This window comes from Alosa sapidissima, chromosome 21, assembly GCF_018492685.1.
Source record: "Alosa sapidissima isolate fAloSap1 chromosome 21, fAloSap1.pri, whole genome shotgun sequence".
Taxonomy (NCBI): domain Eukaryota; kingdom Metazoa; phylum Chordata; class Actinopteri; order Clupeiformes; family Clupeidae; genus Alosa; species Alosa sapidissima.
The window spans coordinates 13,005,373-13,029,961 of record NC_055977.1 but is presented as its reverse complement, the minus strand read 5'-3'; the positions used below and the strand labels follow the sequence as shown (position 1 = coordinate 13,029,961).

At 42.8% G+C, this 24,589-nt stretch overlaps 1 protein-coding gene across 1 annotated transcript in view; it reads left to right on the top strand.

The window, feature by feature from the left end:
• ctdp1 (CTD (carboxy-terminal domain, RNA polymerase II, polypeptide A) phosphatase, subunit 1) overlaps positions 1-14,102 on the top strand; it is an 89,990-nt gene extending 75,888 nt beyond the window's left edge. Inside the window, exon 13 of the mRNA XM_042076267.1 lies at positions 12,094-14,102. Within this exon, the coding sequence (XP_041932201.1) occupies positions 12,094-12,286 (193 nt within the window). The 3' untranslated portion in view covers positions 12,287-14,102. The remainder of the gene's footprint in view (positions 1-12,093) is intronic.
• The last annotated feature ends 10,487 nt before the right edge of the window (positions 14,103-24,589 follow it).

Sequence of the window (24,589 nt, the reverse complement as noted above, 5' to 3'; positions counted from 1 at the left end):
CGGTTCGATCCCCGACCAGTAGGAAAAATGTGGGTGGGGAAAGTGGTTGAGCACTGCTCTCCCATGCCCACATCCACGGCTGAAGTGCCCTTGAGCAAGGCACCTAACCCCTCACTGCTCCCCAAGCGCCGCTGTAGCAGGCAGCTCACTGCTCCGGGTTAGTGTGAGCTTCACCTGACAGTTTGTGTGCTGTGTGTGTTTCAGTAATTCACAGATTGGGATAAATGCAGAGACCAAATTTCCTTCACAGTATCAAAAGAGTATATATACTTACTTATACTAATGCAAGAGATGTAAATTGTTAGAGTGCAAAATACTATATACAAAACAGCAGCAACTTCAGAGTCCAGAGTTTTTTTGTGTGCAAAAAGATGCTATAATTAAGCCAAATGGTCATCTTTTGTCATCTCTAGTCATTGTGCCATCGGGAACTGATTTTTTAAAAAGACTTGTTTGGATCTCATATAATGGGTCTCTCAATGGAAGAAAGTTCTAAAGAAAACATTTTAGATGCACACCATGTTCCATTGATTTGAGGCATATCAGAGAAATCCCTGCTAGTTTTCATAGGGTATGTTTTTGACAAATGTCAATGCTGGAATTGCATCCTGCTCATGAAACCTGCTGAGCCAGACAGATGATCAATTTGCCTCTTCTTGTTATTTTCACATGAGGCTTTGATTGACAGAATCTTTATGAAAAGATCATACAAAAGTTCACAAAATACAGCGTCTATGGTACATATTCAATGTTAACACATTTTTGGTTTAAAGGAAAATTCCGGTAATTAGCACTTTGAGTCCCTTTTCTGGTTTGTTTTAGATGAACTAGAGTGGTGGACACCGAAATTTTGACAATTGGTCCTGTCTCGACCTTTCTGACTAGTTTTGAATCGCCTTTGACTACTCAGAGTGGTTGCCAACAGGCATACTGTAGTAGGCTACTCAAACATGTCCTAAAACAACCCTTAACGTTCGTTTTCAAAACTGTGCAACTCACCGAGTGGTTAGGCCTGCTGATGCATCAGGAGACATTACGGTTTACCTCAGTTTTCTCTGTAGGATGCTGAAAGTGGCAAAGCTTTTGCACACCTCTTTTTTGGGGATATGTGCGTCTGAGATGACATCATGTGTCACATGAAAACACACAAGTGATTTGTGATGTTTACGTCACGAGTATTTCTGTTGAAGGCCTGAGTGGGTGTAACCAAAGACTGTCCACATATTGGGTGTGTTATGGAACGAGTGCATGAAGACCTGTGTGAAAATGATCAATGTGTATGTGCGTGTTTTTACATCCAACTTCTTGCGGACGCAGCATTCCCTTGTGGGAATCATTACAGAGGTGACATGTCTACGACTGCAAGATTAATCTCAACCCAAGCCACCAATCACCAGAACCTCACCTCACGCTACCACGGTGATGGATTAGCCATTCGCCCATTCTGAATCATCCCTTATCGCCCTGTAACCAAAAGCTGAGCTGTGGAGCTGTCGGAGCTCTGCATGGCTAACTCTGATTAACAACTCAGCTGGAAGAGATGTATATATTCTGCATGCACACTTTTGTTGGGTGCCCAGAGAATGTTAGTGCTGTTGTGGAGCTCTACTTTTTGTACCTTCGTTGCGCAAGAACTTGAATCTTTTAACATGGTTAGCATGGGGAAAAAAAAGACATTCTGCCTCACAGCTTCATCATGGCTGAAGAAAACCCTCATCATTAATAAGTTAATAATACATGATGAAAACTTAATGGAGGTTTTACTCGAATTGATGTGTTTTGACTCAACTGCCTCTTTCCAGTTTCGTTTTTTATGCTTGTGTGCTCTCAGGCCTTCAGGGTGCTCAAGCTGCTTACTAATCCAAAGGTTGATCATGTTCCAAGCGCCATCACGCTGTTGTAGAGGAATCACTTAGAGATAAGAAAAATTAAATGATCATGTAGGCGTCCTCTCCACCGGTGTCACCCTCTCTATCATGTAGCAGTGCTCTCACTCTGTACTAATATTCTGTGTTTTGCCTATCTAGAGGATGCATATTGCTTAGCATCTCATCAGGGTGTGAGGAGGAGAGTTCAAAGATCACGCCTCATCCCCAGATTGATTACATCCTTGGGCTGCACAGTGCTTCACAGTATGTCTACCATCAGAGCCTGTCTTTTGCTGTAACACCTTGTAGACATTTGGCAAGATAAATTCAAGTTGTTACATTACATGGAGTCTAATGACACATCCCAATGCCACATCATCTTTAGCATACAGTAATTTCCTGTGTATTAGCCACATTGTGTATAAGCCGCAGGACAGTGTTTTATGCAAGTTAAAAGAAACAAAACCATATGTAACGGTGGCCTCTGACACAAGAAAAGAAAATTATTATGTTGGGCGCCAGGCTGCGTTAAAACTGCCGTGTCAGTATTAATACCCCGTCACCCTTCCCGTTTTAAAGTTGACAAGAAAAGAAACACAACACAGCATATGGTTTTCAAGCAGGTGATGCAGTGTATTAAACAAAATGTCATTCAGTTTCCAGGACGTCGGCGACGTCGACATCAGTTCAATAGATCCAACAAAACGCTACGTCTATGGCGACGCACACAAACTAAACAATAACCAAAAAACAAACAAATGAAAACGAGCGGCCTAGGATGGGCTGGCAGCAAGTGTTCCTGTGTGTGTGTGTGTGTGTGTGTGTGTGTGTGTGTGTGTGCAGCCTATATGAGCGTGTGTGTGTCCCGGGAGGAGAGCAGCATGAAAACGACGTAGGCCTAGTTGAAACCAAAGTTTTTGGAGGAGGTTTAGGGAGGTATAGGCTCGATTAGCCAGGCAAAAAGTGTAGCCTAACACTTTACAATCCACCTTTATAATCCACACGTCCGTTCCGAAAATCTACGTTCACTTCCAGTAGTCCAATAGGTCCATAGATTTTAGTTTACTTCCAGTAGTCCAATAGGTCCATAGGTTTTAGTTTACTTCCATCAAAGCGCTTCCGAACTTCCACCGAGCTACCGCAACCTCCGACACAACACATTGACTGAAGGAAGTAATATATAGTAAAAGTGTGATGTAGTGAAAATAAGTAAATAAATATATTTGGGTAGATTACCGAAACGTGATTCTGTCACACTCTCCCCCTCTTAGAAAAACAGCCCATGGCTGTTAGGCCACTTTTAAGTCTCAAAACCAAGGAAGTCCTCCTCGTCAGACTCTTCCTCAAAGATGTCCAAAACCTTTTTATGTTCATAAAACATCCATTTCCTCAGCTGTTGGGTAACAGGGTTTCAAATTTACAACATTGACATTGCTTTGATCTTCTCCATCATTTTCTCGCACCACAAGGTAATTTACTGGACCTAAAGGTTGGAGAACACGATCAGGGCCTTTCCATTTAGGAGCAAGTTTAGTGGAGAAGTACTTGGATGCTTTAGATTGAGGGTGACGGACCCAAACCTGATCTTGGCTCTTGAAGCACACATCCCTTCAATGCTTATTGTAGTTGCGCAACTGGCGCACTTTAGCTTGTCTGCTGTTCTCCTGGGCTTTGGACTTCACTTCCGGGTAAAGCTTATTCACCTGCAGGACTTGGTCTAAAGGGCTTTTAAGCTTTCGTCCCAACTGCAATTCTGCCAGGGAATAGCCAGTCGTTTCATGGACTGCAGAATTCAAGGCAAAGCGAAATTCAGGTAAGTACCGGTCCCAGTGACGGTGATTTTCTGTGACGTATGAGGCGATCATGGTTTTCAGGTTTCTGTTAACCCTTTCCGTCATGTTTGTCTGTGGATGATAAGCAGTGGTTGTTTGGGGCTTGACTGCCCATTTCTCACAGAGTTCCCGAAACATGGAAGAGACAAACTGAGAACCTCTGTCAGACAGAATACAGTCAGGTACACCCCAACGGGTAAAAGGTTATGAAAGATCTTTCCAATCACAGGTGCAGTAGCAGACCGGAGAGGAAACAGCTCCACCCAGCGGGTGAAGTAGTCAACAAAGACCAGCAAGTGCTCATTCCTGTCTGAGCTATGTGGGAAAGGTCCCATTAAATCAACACCAATCATTTGATTGGGCCCTTTCACAATGGTTGGCTGCATCAAGCCAGCAGGCTTCTGTGTGGTATTTTTAAAACTTTGACAGGTTTTGCAGTTTTGTACAAACTCTTTCACCTCGCACCACATTAATGGGAACTTCGATGGTGTAATGCTTTAGGATATTTGTGTTCCCTGGTTTCCTAGTGCAAAGTTCTGGGTGGCCACCTAGTAACTGCTGTAAGAGGGCCTTATCTTCCTCCTGTAGGCCAGAGTTTTTTACTGCAAGCTGAACATACTCCTCAGATGTCAACTTTGGCAGTGAGGGCATTCTAGGTGGAGGCACAGAGGAAAGAAGACTGAGAACTTCTGTCTGTGATGGTGCTGGCAGCTTGTCGTCAGAAGACGTTGTCAGTGGCAAAGCACCATTGAACACTCCAGCATCAACTGGTTGAAAAGGGTAGACGGCTGAATCAGATTTAAAACTGTACTGTAAGTCGGTTTTAGTTTACTTCCATCAAAGCGCTTCCGAACTTCAACCGAGCTACCGCAACCTCTGACACAACGCATTGACTGAACATTCAACTCCCCGCCTGTTTGACAGCTCACTTCCTATTTTGTTTAAAGCGAGACTCCAGCTCATGACCTCCACCACACCTGATTGGCTAGTCAATTAGAAGGTCACTAAGCCAGCGAACTACTTCAAGTGAATAGTGAGGAAGTAATATATAATAAAAGTGTGATGTAGTGAAAATAAGTAAATTAATATATTTGGGTAGATTAAATATTGTATGTAAACCTGACAGAAACGTGATTCACACAGTCACACACATTAATACTATATTAACTGCCCCAGTGTATTAACCACATAGTTCTCAGTAAAAATTTCAAGTTTTTGCCTGAAATTGCACTGTGCCTATTTACAAGGGCATTGTTCCCACCTCTTTTGGGGTCAACCATCAAGTGCTGGACCTCTATAGAAAGCTGAGAACCTGTAGCTTTCGTAGGAAGCAGTCAAGATAACTGTGTGATGTACTGATAAAGAGCTACAGAGGCTAGAATATAGTTTTTTCTTTCTGCCGGATTACAAGCATCTCTGAACTGACCACATTTCAGCCCTCTAGGTCACTTGATATCCCTTAGAAACACAACTGAGCCCTAGCACCAGGTCTTGTGAAGCTGTGTGCAAAAGTTGATCAATGTAGAATGAAAATGTGAGCGCTTTACACTATTATTTGCCAAGGTATGCCCATGCGTTTTGTAAAATGCTTATGGATATTCCCCATAGGACTTTTTGTTATCCAAAATGCATACTGACAATCAAATGCTTACTGCACATGAACCCCTTTGTGTAGAAGCATAATCCTGGTCTCAAATGAAAGGTAACACTTTGAGGTTTCTTGTGGAATATTTAGATTGTATGTCAGGTGTTCTGATATAGACTGACTACACAAAATATGGAATAATTACAAAAAAGTCTCTATTTTTGCATTTACTTTGTTGGTTCAATGAGTGTGTATAAGATAGACTATACATCTGTACAACTAATATTGGATAATACAACATGAAGATTCAATTTCTATGGATTCTTGTGAATATTTCAGGGTAATATTTCAATTTTCAGGGTAACAGTCCCGCCGACGGGACACTGAAAGTTATTTTAACCTCTTAGCTGAAGAAATTTTGCAAAATCAATGTATAAGTTACAAGCTAATTACGGTATTTTGTGTTTTTTTCTATTCCTTTTTCTACTATTCCTTACGGTTTGAGGCTTTGCACCTTGCCCATCAGGCCTTACATTTGTTATGTGTATGTGTGTGCAGATTTGGGGATAGGATTTCAAAAGCATGTTATCAGTAATAAACGATTCTCTTATTTTAGAAAAGTAAAGTGGGACATCGGAGAAACCATCAAAGTAAAGAGAGAAAGTGAGATCATTATGCGTAATTTTGCACAGAAAAAAAAAAGTCATTTTAATAATGGTGTCTTAGCCCTGGAGAAAACCTTTTTGCCACCAAAAACGACCGGTCACCTTGTTTTAGTTTTGAGATGTGCTAGAAAGCAGCTTAAAAAAAACTATTTTAGTTTGTGTACTCCCTCACTGTTGTTCTGTTCCACTCATCTGATTTGATCACCCCAGCAGCACCTCCATCTTTTTAATCTGCTCTTCCCCTCCTCCCTTTTCATTATCCGGCTAATGAAAGCCCCACTTCATCAGAGGCGCTTTAAGTCCTCGGTCACAGAAAAGGCTGATCTCACCACATTTTAGAGTAACACAGCCAGGAGAACGTGCTTTGTTATTCTTCATATTTCAGGGTACCATTAAGGAAATGTGGTGCTGAAGCTCACCAGGAGCCTATTATGGTGTGCCCGGTGATTGAAGACATGTTTAATTCCTGTGAATGCCATCCATCTGCGGAAGGATTGCAGATGTTTCAATTGCAGAGAATGGCTACTACACAAAGACTAAAACCTCGCTGGCTTTATGAAGTGAAATGAAAGTTCACTCGGAAGATAAGGACATGCGTATGTGTTCACTGGTGCATGAATGTGTGTCTGTGTGTGAATGCTACTATCTGAACTGCTTTACTATGGTAACTAGACTTGTCATCCCAGTATTTTCACTTTAAAACCAGAGCAGATTCCAACAACTATGGCATTTGGAACCATTCATTAGTTTCCAGAGCTCATCAAACCATGCCTGCTGTGGAAGAGCAGGTATTGGGACAGAAGTCACATAAATCTCAATAGTTTTCCTGCCATCCATGTTGAGAATCAGGACCACATGAATGGCTGCATTAAATCACCACACATTCAAACAAACAGCATGTGCTCTCTCTCTCTCTCTCTATCCCTCTCTCTCTCTCTTTCTCTCTCTCTCTCCTCCCTGGCCCAGCAGTTGACAAATAAGTTATGTAGCATCAACAATAAAGCTTCCACTACAAGTACGCCCTGTCCCCCCCCCCCCCCCCCCAGTCAGTACCAAATACAGCTCGTATCGATCAGACAAGCTCTTTCCACTCGTGCACTCAGTCAGCACGCAAACCCCTGCCCTTGATAAGCGATCAATGCTCTCCTCGCTGTCTAAACCGCGTGGCAGGACAAAGCTGCATGTGGCCACGCTGGATCTGCGGAGCAGGACACAGCCTCTCTCCTCTCCCACTGAACAGGAGTGATTCCCAGCAGTGCTGCGCTTTGTGATGCTTCCCGCTCCTCGAATAGTTGCTCTTCCCCTCCCTGTCCTTTCCCTTTGTTGATCTTTTTTGGGGAATGGGAGGGAGGGATGCTCTGCCTGCTGTGCTCTCCCTTCCTTGCCTTCGCTTGCCTCACTTTTCTCCTTTGTCTCATCTCCTGTTGTTTAATGCCTGTGGCTTTAGTGTTCTGAGCTTTAGTGCCTTTGGTGTTCTGGCTTGGATGTGGTCAACTATGTTTACCCTGGGTGCACGAGAGGAACTATTGGAGCCTACACTGGGCCAAGGCCTCTGTCTTATTATGTCTTTCTTGCCACTTTCTCTCTCTCTCTCTCTCTCTCTCTCTCCTCCCTCCATTTTACTGTCCTCTGTAATGTTTTTAGAACCCTCTCTGTCTCATAGTCTTCCATAACGTATTCTGCTTTTTGGGACACTCCTCATCTCCATTTTGTCATTCCTTTTCTGTTGTTATTGTCAATTTTAGCTCTTCCTCCCTCTGTCTATATCATTCTATCTACCTCCTACTTCTAAACCCCATTCTCTTTCTCTCTCTCTGTTTCTTCATTCCTCTCCTTCAGACCCCCTCTCTCTCTCTCTCTCTCTCCCTCTCCCTCTCTTCTTTATGTAATCTGTTCTCCCTTTGAAGCCAGAGGCAGACAGAAGGGGAGAGACTAGCTCATCTCAGCATGGTGTGTGTATTCTGCTGCGCCACTCTTGTCGCTGGCATATTGCTCAGCACGTGCCTCTACCTCCATACTTAACCCCTCCAGGTTCATCCAGAAACTTTCTCATTCAAACACACACACACACACACACACATACACACACACACACACACACACACACACACACACACGCACACGCTCTTCTTGCCTTAGTCTGCTCAAAGGCATCCCATCGTCTTCCTGTGTCGCATGTGTGTAGGAATCATGGGTAAAACATTGTCTGTCTGAGTGAGTTTCCATGAGAGGCAAAAGAAGGGGGGGGGCACAGGCAACAGAGACGTCGCACTGCAGTGTGCATCACAGCCAGAGAAATTATGCAACATTTCTGTGTTTTCATCCTGTCCCAGCGGTGTATCTGTGTCATGTCTCATCATGTCTCTCTGTCTCTCTCTCTCCCTCTCTCTCCCTCTCTTTCTCCCTCTCTCTCCCTCTCTTTATTTCTTTCTTTCTCTCTCTCTCTCTCTCTCTCTATCTCTATTTGTGTGTGTGTGTGTGTGTGTGTGTTTGCACCACAGTGCAGGAAACTACAGTTTACTTTTAGGGTGACACTGCCTCCAGACACAGGATGATAAATGGCGCACAGTACTTGTTTCTACATATACAGTATTTGGCATCTTATGTAAACGGCGAGTAGGCTATTTGTCATTGTGGCTGTGCTGGGGTAAGATAAATGTCACTTTGCCATTTTGTAATACAGTTGCACGTCTTAAGTGTTTTGAGATGTATCTGTGCGTAAGAGAGAGAGAGAGAGAGATGTGGGAAGCGCAATGAGGTGATGCATAATTCATTTAGTGTGAAGAGGTCCTGGAGCCAAGTCACAGGAGTCAACCTGAGGCTGAGAGAGAGAGGCACCTTAATGAACCACAGAAACGGGGGCTTGGGAGAAATAGAAGGGAATTAAGAGAAAGGGAATTGAAGCTTGACAAAAAGGGAATCAGCTAAATGAACCCACTTTGAATAGAGATTTAAAGACAGAAAAGGAACAAGGAGGAAGGGAATTGAGTGCACCCAGAGTTTACTGATGAAATCATTATTATAGACTGTTTTAATTTTAAGCTGTGTTGTTGGTTAGGTTCAGTGCTGGGTTTGAGCAGGCTTTTTCCTTTCTTCCTGTAGCAGAACACAGGCCACTTTGCTACATTGCTACATTGCTTTCCTTGTTGTCCCAGCAAACACCTCTAGCCTCACCAGTGGGTTGCAGTATTTGTGGGCTTCAGCACTGCCGTCTCCTTTTCCTGTTTCTCCTGCACCAACAGTCACACCAACACTATGCTTTTCCTGTTTCTCCTGCATACACTCACACCAACACTATGCGGTCCTGTGGATTGCTGACAGCTAGTGTAGTGTCTTTTTTGCATGAGTCCATGGCTGATGGATGTGCCATGTCATTATCTCACGCTGTCTACAGTCAGCGGCGTTAGTGAGCGCATCCGTCATCGCCCACACAAGACACGAGACGCCGCGTTGATCTCTTATCACAGGTCGCTGTGACGGCCTGCCATGCCCTTTATGGGCACTGAAATACTGGATCAGTTGCAAGACAGCCTCTTTGATTACCTGTGTCATTACCATAAATTTCAATGCTGGATGAATGCATGGTGCCTTTTCAACAAACTATTTACGACTAATGCTGGAAAACGCTCATGGCCATACTTAAAAGTTTATCAGTCACATAAAGCAGAATTATGTGTGATTGTGTATACTGCATGGTGCTTTATGTGTGCTGCTTTCCTTGTGCTTTGTCATGGCTGTGCTATGGGCTGTTGATGCCCACTTGGATTAAAATTTAGGTCATAGTTTTTATTCTGATTAATTGTTCAGGACAGTATTTTAAGGGTTTAATGTCCAAAATGTCAGCTGGGGAAAAAGAAAAAAACTTTACAGATCCTTTAGTTGGTAATGTGTTTAAATAGTTTCCTGAACCAGCAAGTTTGTCAAAACGAAACAGACTGAAAAAAACTGAGATGTTGGCTGGACTACATTACGTTTTGACTAACGCCCACATTTTCCATCGGAACTCTGCTCAATCCTCATGAGCACAGTCTGCACAGAGCAATGAGGCGCTCCAGACGATCATAGAGCTTCTGAATGATTCGCTGAAGCAATAGATTGTTGCCCGTAGTAACAGACGTCCTGCTGCCTGTTTGAAGCGACATGATTCAGCAGGGATGTGGATGTGTGTATTTGTTTGGTTTGACAGTCAATAGCCATCCCCATTAGAACTGGCTGGCTCCCCACCATTGTTGAGAAGGGCACTTAGCCGTAACGATAATGGTTATCACTAAATGATGATTACTAAATGCAGATGAATAGAGACTCTTTCAGTGAGACTCTTTCAGTTAGACTCATTATCTTTCTTTACTGCCTCACTCACTTCTTTCACTTCTACTCCCTCTCTCTCTGTCACTCTCACTCTCTTTCTCTGCCTGCCTCTGCTTCCCCTCTTTCTTTTGCTCTTTCCAAAAGATTTGAATATATGTAGACACTTATGAAGGGCTCAAGTCTATGGTTCTGTCCTTGTGGCGTCTGTGTCTAGTGTTTTTCCCCCTTCTCACGCCAGCTCTCGTCAGCAAAGATGGTGCACACGTTTGCAGAACTTCATTTTCTGTCATACTGTTCATGGGGTGTTCAAGTGAGTGAAGTGAGATGTGAGTTTAAAAGTTCAGTTTCCAGAAGTTTCCAGAATTAATGATCAACTGTTTTAGCCGGGGATCACACTGGCAGTGGTAAGCGTAGCGCAACGGTCAGACCATATTTTCTACAACCCCAAATAAGAACAAATTGGGACGTTGTGTAAAATGCAAATAAAAACAGAATGTTATAATATTTATATTTGCTGGCAGCAACATGTTTCAAAAAAAGTTGGGAGTTGGCATGTTTACCACTGTGCTGCTTCGCCTCTTCATTTAACAACATTCTATAAATGTTTAGGAACTGAGGAGACCAGTTGCTAGTTTTGAGAATTAACTATTGTATCATTCGTGCCCGATATAGGATTTCAGTTGCTCAACAGTATGGGGTATTCTTAATGATGTTTTTCATTTCATGAGGCACCTTATTGACAGGTCTGGACTGCAGACAAGCCATGTTGGCACCTGGACTCTTTCTTCTCTATGGAGAAATGCTGTTTAACCCTTAAAGGAGTACCGTCACACCGGTGTGACGGGAATGTTGGGAAATTAACATTCTAAAGAATATCTGGGTTCATTGAATTCAACATAGAATTTTAGAACCTTCAATTGTTGCGGAACTTAGAATGTTCAAAAACCTACACCTTTAAGGGTTAAATATGTGCAGAAATCGTTTTACCTGCTGCTTGCCTCTGGCCAGTGTGATCCCTGCCTTAGGATTGGGGTGGAACTCTGCATAGTCCTTTGTTCCTTTCTCCCATGGTGTTCTATTTTGGATTAAGGGTTCTTTTGCTCTTCTAATGTTCTAATGCATGTGAGTCATACACATTCATACACTCTATAGACTGAAGTTAGATAGTGGATGCGGTTACTATGAAGAACTATGAAGTATGATCTGCTGTTTACATTGTTTGTGCAGGGTCATCAACTAGAACATCATCAGCATTGTCAATTCCCCTCTGCCTTGATATGAAAGTTGTCTAGATATATGCAGGGAATATGCATGCAGGGAAATCCTCCCAGGTGACTGTTGTCAGATAAGAACACATCTTTGGAGATCCACTTATTTGCTTTGTTGCCCAGAGGAGATGTTTACAATAATTAAACTCTGTGTTGATTTGCCCAGCGGGTCATATGCATTTTCTATTAGTTGTGCTCCAGTGAGAATGGGCTTCACCTCATTTCTCTAGTGTTTTCTCCCTGTGGGTTGTTCATTGTTTTTGTTGCTCAGCTTGTCAGACAGATCTGTTGAAGCAGAAGATAACCATTATCAGCGATGGAAATCGCAAGTCTAATCAAGATTCGATACAGTATTGATTCTTTAAGCCAATGATTTGACTCTTGTCAAAAATTGCAGCAACTCCATTCGATTCCATACTGGGGTCTGTTGTCGATATGAAATGATCGATTCGATATGTAGTTTGCTTGCACACTGGCCATTGTCCATACCTGCTATCAGTGTCAGGTGACTCCAGCCTCTCAGTCACTGTCTCTTAACCACAGTCTTCCCTGTCCTGTCTTTCACAGGGGTCAGAAACGCAAGCTGGGGGAGGCCAGAGACGAGCGAGAGAAGGAGGAAGAGAAGGAGGATGTGGCCGCTGGAGAGGACACGGCGCTCTCGGACAGCCAATCCAGCAGGGACTCCAACGAGGAGGGCAGCAGCTCGGAGGCGGACGAGATGGCCGCCGCCCTGGAGGCTGAGCTCAACGACTTCATGTGAGGCAGAGGACTCTAAACCAAGCACTCGTCCTCCCTGATGCTCCCCAAAGCCCTCGACAAACTGCACTGCCCTGACATGTGGTACCTAAAACAGGGGAACTTCTTTTGTGTGTATGTGTGTGGGTGAGTGTGTGTGATACAGTGTGCGTACATACAATGTGTAAACATGACAAAGATGAAGAATAATAATGAAGATTTTTTGTTTGTACAGTATATAGTTCCTTAGCATAATATTTTAGGTGGGGTTGTATAAGCTGTTGACGAACACGTTAAAGGTGTTTCTGTGGTGAAAATAGAAGTGGTAATTTTGAAAATGTTTAACTTTTACCTGAGTTTGTTTTTTCCTATGATCTTTTATACAAATTCAATTTAAAAATAGCTAAATATAAAATTAATTGGTTCATAAATGCCAAAGAGCCTGGAAAAGGTCCATTTGGACCAGCAGCTAAAATCCATGTTTTACACAGACTTCCTGTTCCTGTGTCCAGTTTCTTTTTTAGGATTGATTGTTCTTTACCAGCAGTAAATCTCTTGACGCCTGAATGTGACCTGTTTGATTTTTGCTTTCATTTCTGATCCTCGGTTCTTCATTTCGGTTTTCTATCGAACCTTTGAACTTGGGGGAATGATTCTCACAGAATGGACCCACCCTCTAAAGATCACAATGTCAAGGGTCTATCTTAATGGGCTGTGTGTGTGTGTTGGTGTGTGTATATATGTGTGTGTGTGTGTGTTGTGTCTTCACTCTGTTCACTCTGAGGGGAATGAGAAAGAAACTGACCCTTTTCCAGGACCAGACGAAATAGATCACAGGACAGCAGGTGTTCTCAGACAGTCTGGGCCTTGGGCCTGTCTTTGATACCATCAGCCTTTACGCAGACACATGGTTCAGTTTTAATGACAGAAATGAGAATTATTGGAACAGTCTTTGCAGTGGAGAATTCTAACTAAACCTCCAGAGGGAAGTTAAGTATGTAAGTGGAGTGTCTACTAAAGTGGGGTTCTCACAATTCTCCAGTCATGTAGATGTTCAGATTTTGTCAACATTAGCAATTAACCATGTTTATTTTTCATCATTTTACTTTACTTTGTATCCATTAGATGTTTCCCAAATTGAGTCCCAGTGTACTGAACCCCACAATTTACAAGACAGCCATGACTAAATAGACTCAAAAGAAACCAGTACAAATTATAAATGTGAAGGTTTCTTGACCCAAGATGCCGACAGATTCACTTCACACATTCATTGATGGAAATTGAGGTGCTCTGACGAGCTCAAGTCACTTTTTGGTCTTAACCACCTTTACTACAGTCACACAAATATTTCTGTTAAAAAAACAACATATTTTCATCATATGCATTTTGTTTTGTGTGTCATGATACAAGCTTCACCCCAGTTCAAGATGTATATTCCCTTATGGTGATGGAAATGATTGACTTCCCCAGTGAAGACGAGCGTATGGTGACCTGAGCTCTGGGTGAGAGCACAGACTTCTAGGTCATGGGTAGCAGACAAGGCTGAGATGCTGATTGGTTGGCTGTAGCACTGTGAATCGGGATTGGCGCCCAAGCCCTGTCCCTCCCCCTTTCCTCTGTAACTGAAGTCTGCCCAGGTGGACAGTCATCAGTACTGAAAGCTCTGCATTGTGTTTTCTGATGTTCTGATCCCTGTCATTTTAGTTTTGTGCTGTTGTTTTTATTTTTCAAACAAAAGACTGATGTAAAATATTTGTACATTCTATTTCATACTTGACCTGACCGAAAGAAGACAAAGAAAAAAAAAGATTCATTTCATTAAATAAAAATTTGTTTTGTAAGTCTTGTCTTTGATTTGTGACTTGCCAAACAGCTGATGTTCAGAGAGTGAAATTATTCCATCAGCAGTGGAACTCCTTTTATCATTTTGAAGTAATCCATGAAGGAGACGGAATACATGAAAATGGCCTCTCATTCTGGGCCTGAAGAAGACACGGATCTTACCTGAGATGTAAACAAAACAACTGGCAATATTATATTCTAGACTTGTTTGATGTCCTAAACGAAGGTCCATGAATTGTCATTATAGGCCTAAATTACAGTTTCCCTGCTGAGGCTATAATTGTGATGTAATGTTAATGTGAAGAGATCAGCATTCTAAGACGCTCAGAAATGATATACTGTATATAGCCTCGGAAACATAGAGACGTCTGGCTATATCCTCACTTGAAAGAGCTTTTGTGGACAAATAGGGTGAAGAGTTAAATGGCAATGATATTATTATATACTCGTTAATCTGACTCCATTTGATTAATAATTTGTATCACCAATCAATTACCAAGTAACTAGTTTATCAGCTATGGAGGAGAATGGCATGGCACACTACGAGAATTGAAGTTATCCGATTGGTAGACAAATGAACAATTTAATAGGCATTCAGTCTTAAAGGTAAATGTAACCAATATCACTTCAGTTGAATGTCCAAGTAAACTCACATGGTCTACTGTAACAAAGTAGCAAATGGTAATAAAGGAAACTTAACCAATTCACAGAGATAAACTTGACAAGTTAGAGATAACAGATACACCAGATAAAACAATACAAACCCAGAGGTAGAGAAAGACAAAGGGAGACAGAGAGAGAGAGAGGCAGAAGTCCAAGCCACAAGGGCCTGGCTCAAGAGGAGAGTGGAGATGGAAAAGGAGAGAGAAGAGGGAAGAGAAGTAGAGCCCAGGAGGACCAGAGCCTCCACTTTTATCATTCACTTGGGCCACCCCCGACTTATCAGAGCCTCCACTTTTATCATTCACTTGGGCCACCCCCGACTTATCAGAGCCTCCACTTTTATCATTCACTTGGGCCACTTGGGCTGTTAAGAATGAATATTTGAAAAATTCTCCTGTCAGGAAGACAGGAATAATTTTACTACTTAGGTTATCTGTACAGTCTAGGTGCTTTGAAAACACAAAAAAACTAGAGTCTATTGCTCTATACAGAAGCATACAACAAACCTATTACATCAAATTGAGTGAACATTTAAATGTTAGCACTATGTGTCTGCCACACATGCAGTCAGCCATGTGTGGACGTCCAACATTTTCGCTCGTCATGGCCCACTTTGTGGCACGAATGGCAGAATCTGCTGGCTTTCCTCGTCTGGCCTTTCCGCTTGTTGATCGGGCTCATCAGTAGCATTTCTCACATCAGAAAAAGTTTGCAAAGATGATACATCAGAATTATCAGAGGCTTCATTTGTGTTAACAGCAGCATCATCGTCTCTCATATCAGAAGAATCAGTGTTAGGAATTTCGTCTGTGTTAACAGCAACATCTTTCACATCCGCAGGATTCCTTACTAGAAATATAACTTCAGGAAAACAACGTTGCTATACGGTTTTGAGAATATCGGATCATCTACTCACCAAATTAAGCATCCAGAACATCAATGCTACAAGTAGATAAATGCAGTAGTTATACAGAAAAAACACCTTTAAATCTGAGCCGAGTGAACACATTTTTCTTTTCTTTTTTTCAGAGTAAAAGGTGTCTATTGTGTCTGGATTTTTCTCTCCATCTATCTCGTCATCTTTAATAAAAGCGATGTCCTGGCGAGTGTCGGGAAGTCAGTGGAAGATTAGCGTCTGTTCCTCGCCGCTCTCGCTCTCCCGTTCACAGACACGACAGTGAAGGCATGCCTCAGATCTCCCGGCGAAGGACCGCGTCTGCCTTTATTCTGACAGGGTGCCACTGATCTCTGAACACCGGCGTCTGGGAGAGCCGTACCTGCGCTGCCTCCGATGTAATTTCCTGAGTCACCCTACGAGGGGTTGTGAATTAAACGAGGTTCACACTGTAGAAAACAAATGGCCTCTCTCCAACTGAAATGTCTCGAAAGTTAGTCTCAGAAACCTTTAGACGGCAATATCACCCTGAATTACTCAACACATTAGCCTCTGCACAGCTTTACTTATTTCCCGCATGTCAGCTTTTCCTTGCTCTTTAAGTGAGCCCTAGTGTTCTGACTTCTTGTTTGATTAGCCATATTGATCCTGGGCTCATTTTTAATTAGTGTGTTTGTAATCCCATTAGTCACTGAACTGCAGAGTGGAGCGGCCGGGTTATTCCTTCATAATTACGCTGATGAGCTCCAGATTGATTGTGAACCTCGAGCGTCATGATCATCTGTCAAAGACTCCCTTGTGTTTTCCTCTGATATTAACCCGAGGGAACTGGGTGAGCACTGTTCCAGTTGCTTTAATGTAACCGGCGCCTTTCACTGCACATAGTGATTGGGTGGGTGACACAACACTGACACTGTGGAGAAAAAAAAGAAAGAATGAAAACTATGTTTTTTTCCCCTGTTCTTGCGGTCTAAGAGAGCAGAAAAGCTTTAACAAGGCCAGGCCATGCTGTTTGGGAGCAGAGGGGTTCCTCTCCAGAGATCTGCCATTGATCCTGTAGTATCCGCCCAGTGCTCTCTTAGGCTTGCTGGATTTACCCACATGCTTCCATTAAATCACTTTTATGACTCCATCGACTTGGCAGACAGAAAAGTTATGCGTCGCTCCCTTTCTGCACAGCTCCCAGAGAAACAGGAGAGTTTAAAGCTATTCTCTTTTTTAAGCTTGTCTCTTTCCATTCTTGCTCAGCCCTGAAAGGCAAGCTTCTCTAACCCCTGAGGTTCGTTGGAAAGGTCAGGCCTGGGTTTGACAGACAGTCGGCAGTGCAAGAGCAGGTCCCAGGGAGATTTCATGCTCACCTCTTATCTCATATCTGTCTACAGGGCATTTGAATCCCCACTCCCCTAATTTTAGTTCTCTTACCATGAGAGACTCCAGTCTGAACGTTGTGATTGGTGGCTATGATTGATTGGCATGCCTTGAAACCAATGGCACGTTTCAGACATTCTGATGGACAGGTGAACAACACCCTTTGCCATGGAGGTCCCAGGAGAAGGGGATAGAAATGCTGACAAGCAGGTTTCCATGGTGATGGGAGAGTGATGACTGGTATTTTGAATGGGGGGAGAGGGAGAGGAATGGGAGAACTGTCACCATTTTAAACACTGAATTATTGGACCCCAGGTGGTGGGGTGCATATACACAGTAGTGAAATGAAAGAAATTCCCCACAAAATGTACATACAGTTTGAATCTATGCAGTCTCACTCTCTGAAAAACAATAAATTCCTCCTCCACGGCGTCGTGTCCCTTTGATCTGCTGACGTTTCTAGAAAATGGCGCGTCTTTTCAATCAATAATCGAGCCGAGCAGGTGGGTAATGTGAGACAGACACCAGGTTTTGAGGCGATGTTCTGTCACCTCAGTTGACCTGATGTAGCTACAGCGTCATACTGTCAGGCATCAAACAAAACACAGGAGGTGTGAAATGATACAGACTCTCTTCATGGCCTCACATCCAACACAGATACAGGAGACCGCTGGGTGAGTATTCATCAATGTTTCAGAAAGGGAAAAAAGTAGGACTATAGTGGAAAAATAGAGGGACTATAAACTCAATCATGATGTGTTTGCATGCATACACTCCTAAAACGAATGTGTTGAAAACAACACAACTTGCATTGTTTTTAACACATCTCTGTGTCCATATAGGGACAACACAGTTTGTGTTGTTTCCTTTTTTTATTTGTTATGAGGCAAACAGGGTATCGCATCGACGACTCCAGGCCTACCGGGTGTGTTAGTTCAAATAGTAGCTTATATCAGTCCTTCAGTCAAGAAAGAACTCACACACCAATATTGATGAAAAGTGCAATGTGCTACCAAAGTGTCTTTGTTACACAATATGTGTTGAAAATAACGAACACATCTCTGTGTCCAGATAGGGGCAACACATTCATTTTAAAAGTGTAAAAACATGTACTCACATCTCTGCAGTTACCTATCTTCTAATATAGGTGTGTCTTTGGTGTTACAGATGCTGATGATGAGTGTTAGGGGTTCATCTGACTCCAGGGCGGATATGGCCCTCATCCGGCATTCCAGAGGGCTCTGGTTAGTGGAATAGCTGCAGTGAAACATAGGGAATGAAGGGGAAAAGGTAGCCGAGGTTGAACGGACACAGAGGAGAATTTAAGACAGGTTGATTTGATATTCTGTTCTGGACGTGAGCCATATTGGATCGTTATGTGTGGATCGATGAAAAGGCCAGTGACCTTTAATGTGAACCTCACTGATGATTACTGCCTTTTTATCGCTCATAACCAAAGCTGTAATTCAACAGAAAGACATTGGATGCAGGCCAGATTTGCCAGCCTTGCCTGTGTGTGTGAGTACTGCCACACATGCACACAGCTTTGTGGTGGCATTTGGTGAGCATGGGCACGTTCATGACAAGGACAGAGGCTTGGTAATGCAGTCGATCAATGTCTTGCATTCGTGAACAACAAGTCTTTCTGAGTGTGCTCAGCCCTCACTCCCTACTCTCTCCTGCACCTCCGTGTTGGCATGTGTTCCGCTTTGGATCTAGATAGCTTTTCAATACACCAGTGTCAGACGGCCTCAATGGTGCTTTAAAAACGGATGTGTTGTCCCTATCTGGACACAGATATGTGTTAAAAAAAAACAACGCAAGTTGTGGTGTTTTCAAGACATTCGTTTTAAGAGTGTATAGCTTTTCAATTCATCAGTGTCAGACGGCCTCGATGGTGCTTTAAAAACGGATGTGTTGTCCCTATCTGGACACAGATATGTGTTAAAAAAACAACGCAAGTTGTGGTGTTTTCAACACATTCGTTTTAAGAGTGTATAGCTTTTCAATACACCAGTGTCAGACGGCCTCGATGGTGCTTTAAAACGGATGTGTTGTCCCTATCTAGACACAGAGATGTGTAAAAAAAAACAACGCAAGTTGTGTTGTTTTCAATACATTCGTTTTAAGAGTGTAGCTTTTCAATACACCAGTGTCAGACGGCCTCGATGGTGCTTTAAAACGGATGTGTTGTCCCTATCTGGACACAGATATGTGTTAAAAAAACAACGCAAGTTGTGTTGTTTTCAACACATTCGTTTTAAGAGTGTAGCTTTTCAATACACCAGTCAGACGGCCTCCGATGACTGCAGAAGGAGTTTGGCATAAATCAGTTCAGCCGCCGTCCCACTCATGCCCACCCGTCCAAACCCTCCACCCCACCCCACACAGAAGATGGAGATGATGGATGGGAGGGAGCCTCATTTGCACATGCATGACAACATGCTCCGAGCTCAGCCTCCACCATTTCCTGGTGAGTCTGGAGCCGCAGAGCTGCAGAAGATGAGGTTTTTTGGTCTCTGAAAAGACCCTGCGGGTGGTCACTCTGAAACGGTGGTCGATGCACACTGCAAAGTGCAGACACTTTTAAGATCATGGAGCATGCCTACCCGAAGAAAATAGCCAACTGTTTTGGCAGAAGCAGTGTTTCAAAGCACTGTAATTCCGCTAATGTATTTAGCTTTGATAATAACTAGGTCAGCTTGACAAGGCACCGGTGCGTTTCTTTCTCTCTCTTTCTCTCTCCCTCTCTCAATCTCTCTCTTGTGGAGCTTGCTAATGCTGCTTTTGAAAGGTTTTACACTGCAGCCTTGTTCCTTTTCCTTTTTGAAGTGGGCCTCAGAAATGAGAGGGGCACAAACAAATGCACAAAAACACACACACACACACACACATACACATATTAGTTCCTCAGCCATCAAAGATGAAAAATGGGGCCGGAGCTCTTGGCGTATCCGTATCTGTCCAGTGTCACCAGCACGGCTCAATACAGATGGCTCTCTCCTAGCCATCCGCCTCTCACACCTCGGTGTTCCATTGTCAGATTGAATCTGTCGGCGAATTCATAAAATAAGTGAGAGCTTGGCCATTTCCCTCTCCCCCAATGCCAGGTAATTCTACAAGATGTTTTTTTTTATTATTTTGAGGATCATGGCTGAGATGGATTCTGCCGCTGATAGTTTAAAAATTATAGTGAATTCTTGGAAGTGTTTGCCCAGGCGTGATTATAAGTGTGGTTGCGAGAGGTTCTCGGAAGTAGAGCTTTTACGACAGGAGCTGAAAAACATTTCCAGGAAAGGGAAATAGACTTCTTCATGATGTCACCAGTCAATATAAGGGAAAAAAACGTCCTCGAACCTTATAGCGCTGTGAGACCCATTGTGAGAACCTTGAGTGCAACCTTTTGTGCTCTTAAATGGGCTTTTTCATGAATGTTGATGATATGTATGAAGGATAAACATGCCAGTTGAGATTGAACCCTCATCACTCATCAATGCAAACTAATTTCCTTCAGATGAGAGCATTATGTGTGTCTGTTCCATTGCATTTGCCAGTCCTCAGATGAACCTCATCAGATGGACTGTTTTCTGAGAGGGAGGGCATTTGAGATTCTTGGTTTCTATTTTTCTCACTCTATTTTTCCTACTCAGCAGGAAATTGCTCTCTTCTCTCAAACACTGAGTCATACTGTATAAAAGCTTTAACCACATCCAGCTTCTGAGTTTGAAAACACTATCCACTTTTCAATCTGTAGATAGATAGATAGATAGATAGATACTTTATGGATCCCCAAGGGGAGTAGCAAAATTGTATGGATGACTTCCACTGATAGTTCTAGAGCATCCGTTCTTGGTTCTTCCTTTTAATGCTCAATGCCAAATATCCTGAGAGACATCCAGTTTCCATCTTGTTTATTCTCTGTTACACTGCAGAATGAATAAGCAATGTCATCATGTTCACAAAACATATTTCCAATCTAGTCTGCTACCCAATAAAATATTTTTATTGAATACTTCAGATAGCATTTTGGTGTTTATAATCTTCCAATATATAGTATTTATGTTCTTTTATACCATGTGCATATTTTATCAGTTTGGAATGCAGAGGAGATCATATGTTTCATCAGGAACGAGGAAGTCATAACAGTAATGTATCAGCTTGTGCTCACTGTCCACTGAAATTATGTTGATATTGGCCTTCAAATTGATGCTATTTCATCAATGCAACATACATTTATTTGCCTTAATTATTTTTGTTTTACTTACATTCTCATTGATTGTGCTGCAAATCCTCCACCACTAGCACCTGTGAAGTTAGCAACAGATATTAGGCCAGTGTCTTCACCTCTGCATGACCGGGATGGGCGTGTTCAGCATGATCATGTCAAACTCTTGCCGTGGCCCCGGGGCTGATGAAATGAACTCAGCAGGCAGAGAGACTCACTTTTGCCATCTCCCGCTCAGCTGCGCAGTCCGACAGCTTGCGGAGACAGCCATGCCCTTTCCTGCTGGAGGTGTCTGGGCGGAGAGGGGAGAGGACATCCCCCATCGGTGGCTCACCAGCAGGGGAAGAGACTGGCTGGCATTAGCCCTGCAGCGCCAGGCGTCACCAAGCTGAAATGAATTCCAGCAGAGTGGCCTATCATGTCTGGAGCAATCTAGCCATCTGACGGCTTTATCGGGAAGAGCCTGTGTCTATCTCGACATTCAGCTGTGTGTGTGTGTGTGTGTGTGTGTGTGTGTGTGTGTGTGAGTGCGCACGCACATTCTACAGTAAATGTAGACACATCTCATTTTATGGCCCTGTTCAAAACTCATCAAAATGCCCTTGCTGTGGCAAAGATGTTTCCCATGTAGAGGAGGATTTGTTTTGGAACTCAAATCTTTTTATTTTAAACTATGGCCACTTGTATCCGATTTGTTTCTTTACGAGTTTAACCTATTAATTATCAATTATATATATGATACACAGTGACATCAAATAGTACACATTTTGTTGTCTTCTGGTTAGGTGACTTCTTCCACCTCATGGTCCTGTGTCCCTTATCACATAATTGATGTGTGTTTTGAGCTGCCTGCTAACATGCTGGTTGTTCCCTTAATCAAAGACCTGTGGTGGGAGATAACGCCACGAGTGTCTGAGAGTTGATTCTTATCCTGGCGCACACCGCACCCGTCGCTGTGATATTCCGATAAACCAAATCCTCTTCAGCCGAGACGGGGCCACCGTGTAGGCTGTGGAAATAGAGTTATAGGTGTCATAACATCACAGTGAAACGGGCTATCATCTTCCTTCTCCCGAATTGCGTGCCCAAATGGCTAGGCTAGTGCTAAGGTGACACTGAAGATGAGACACGGCTTCATGGTTATCGCTCTCCCTCTCAATTCCCCCTATCAGTCTTGGTCTGTACCTTTCCCACCCTGTTAGAGCTGAGGAGATTATGCCTATACTTCTTCAGCTGTGCTACTCGACTCGGCACAAAATATTAATGTGATATATAACCCTTCCACGACTGTGTGTTATCCCCAGAGCCGGACAGTAACGGAGTACAGTACTTGAGTACAATTTTGAGGGATCTGTACTTTACTTTTGGGGAGTACTCATGACTTTACTCAAGTACATTTGAGTGGCAAATATTGTACTCTTTACTCCACTACATTTCTATCCATAACCGTGAGTACCCGTTACTACTTCTAAAAAAGAAGGAAAAAAGAAAAATCTCAGAAACCCTCAATTTCTTGTTTCCCTCTCAAACGTGATTGGATTGTGCAGGTGCCACTGATTGGGACAGCCTATCAGCAAACACCTTCAGCTTTCCGCCAAAGTCAACTCCATGGTTAGATTTAGATAAGAGACGAAACCATGGACGAAACAATGGATGAAGACGCAACAGGTCCATTCCGGGAATGTGCCAACCTGTGGCCCCACCTCGCCAGACTATTTCAGTTTTCTGAACAAGTTAATGATAGTTTTCGCTTCAAGTGTTTTAATTACAAAATAGTATTTTGTATTTTAAATACATGTATTAGAAATAGGCTACTGCCCATCCCTGGCAACATGGTAAAAAGATGAAAATGACTTGATTTTACTTCCAATTCATTTTACATTCTCCAAGGTATTAACATTAACATTTTTCATAACTACATGTAGGATGTTTCTGTACATAAATATAAGCACTGTGGCAGTAGTAATGCAATATTTAGAAAATGTAAGCTACTCTTGTACTCTTGATACTCAAGTACTTTTAAAAACAAGTACTTCAGTACTTTTACTTAAGTAGACATCTGACTGTTGTACTTTTACTTGTACTTGAGTAAAATTTAGCAAAGGGTATCTGTACTTTTACTCAAGTAATGAAGCTGTGTACTCTGTCCGCCTCTGATTATCCCCCATAATGCATTGTGTCCTCTCCTGTCCAACCCAACAGAGCAGGCCATCCAGCTAAAGGAGGCTGCTGGGACGCTTGGGCAGCTGTACGGGCAGGTTATCAAGATTGATGCGGGTTCATGCAGTGGCCTCTGTGGATATTATGGGGGGAAATTGGTTTAGATAACCCACTTACATGAATGGATGTCAGTAGTATATGACACAAGTGTTGGATAGTTTGGATGAAAAGTGTAACACTTATGAAATCTCCTTTTGAATGAAATGCAGTTAACAAAGATTCATGGCATATTAACGTAAAGCCTCTTGAAAGGAAACGTCGTTATAGGATGGTCAATATTTCTGTAAAGGGTCGATATGCCAAATATCATCAGCCAATTTGAACAGTATAAGCTTCTCATATTTGCTGGTGGTCATTGTATTTTTTTCGCCACAGTATTACCAGCATGGAAGCAGTATTTGTTTTTTGTTCACAACTGGCCTCTGGTCCTTACTTTAATTCCACTCAAGTCACTCTTTGAGCTACAGAATGTGTCTCATTTGTGATAATCTCTCTCTCTCTCTCTCTCTCTCTCCACAGCTAGTCCTTCAGGTCTACCAAAGGACCCCTTCAGGCTTGGCCTCATTGCCCCATTGTTGTTCACCTGGATCTCTCTCTCTCCCTGCGCTTCATGACGCGACACTTCCAGAGTGAGTGTTGTAAATGCACAGAGGTCGTCCATTCAACTCTGAAACGGTGGTCGGAATTACAGTGCTTTGAAACGCTGCTTCTGCCAAAACAGTTGGCTATTTTCTTCGGGTAGGCATGCTCCATGATCTTAAAAGTGTCTGCACTTTGCAGTGTGCATCGACCACCGTTTCAGAGGTCGTCCATTCAACTCTGTTTCTTTTGAGGAGCCCCTTTCTGTCCCAAGGGTTTTTCACCATCAAATGGTATATATATCTGGTATAGATCCTTTACCTTTATTTGCCCATTCAAAAAAAACATCTGTTTGAAGTGGAGTATTTTTTTTCCCTTTTGTGCCCTCTCTGGTCTCAGTAATGACCCTGATACTGGTAGCATCATGGTCTTCTATTTACAGGAGTTAGACGTTGCAGGAGCATGTGGGTTTGAAGACTCTCTCTCTCTCTCTCTGTCTCTCTCTCTTCTTTCTCTGTCTGTTTGTCCTTCTCTCT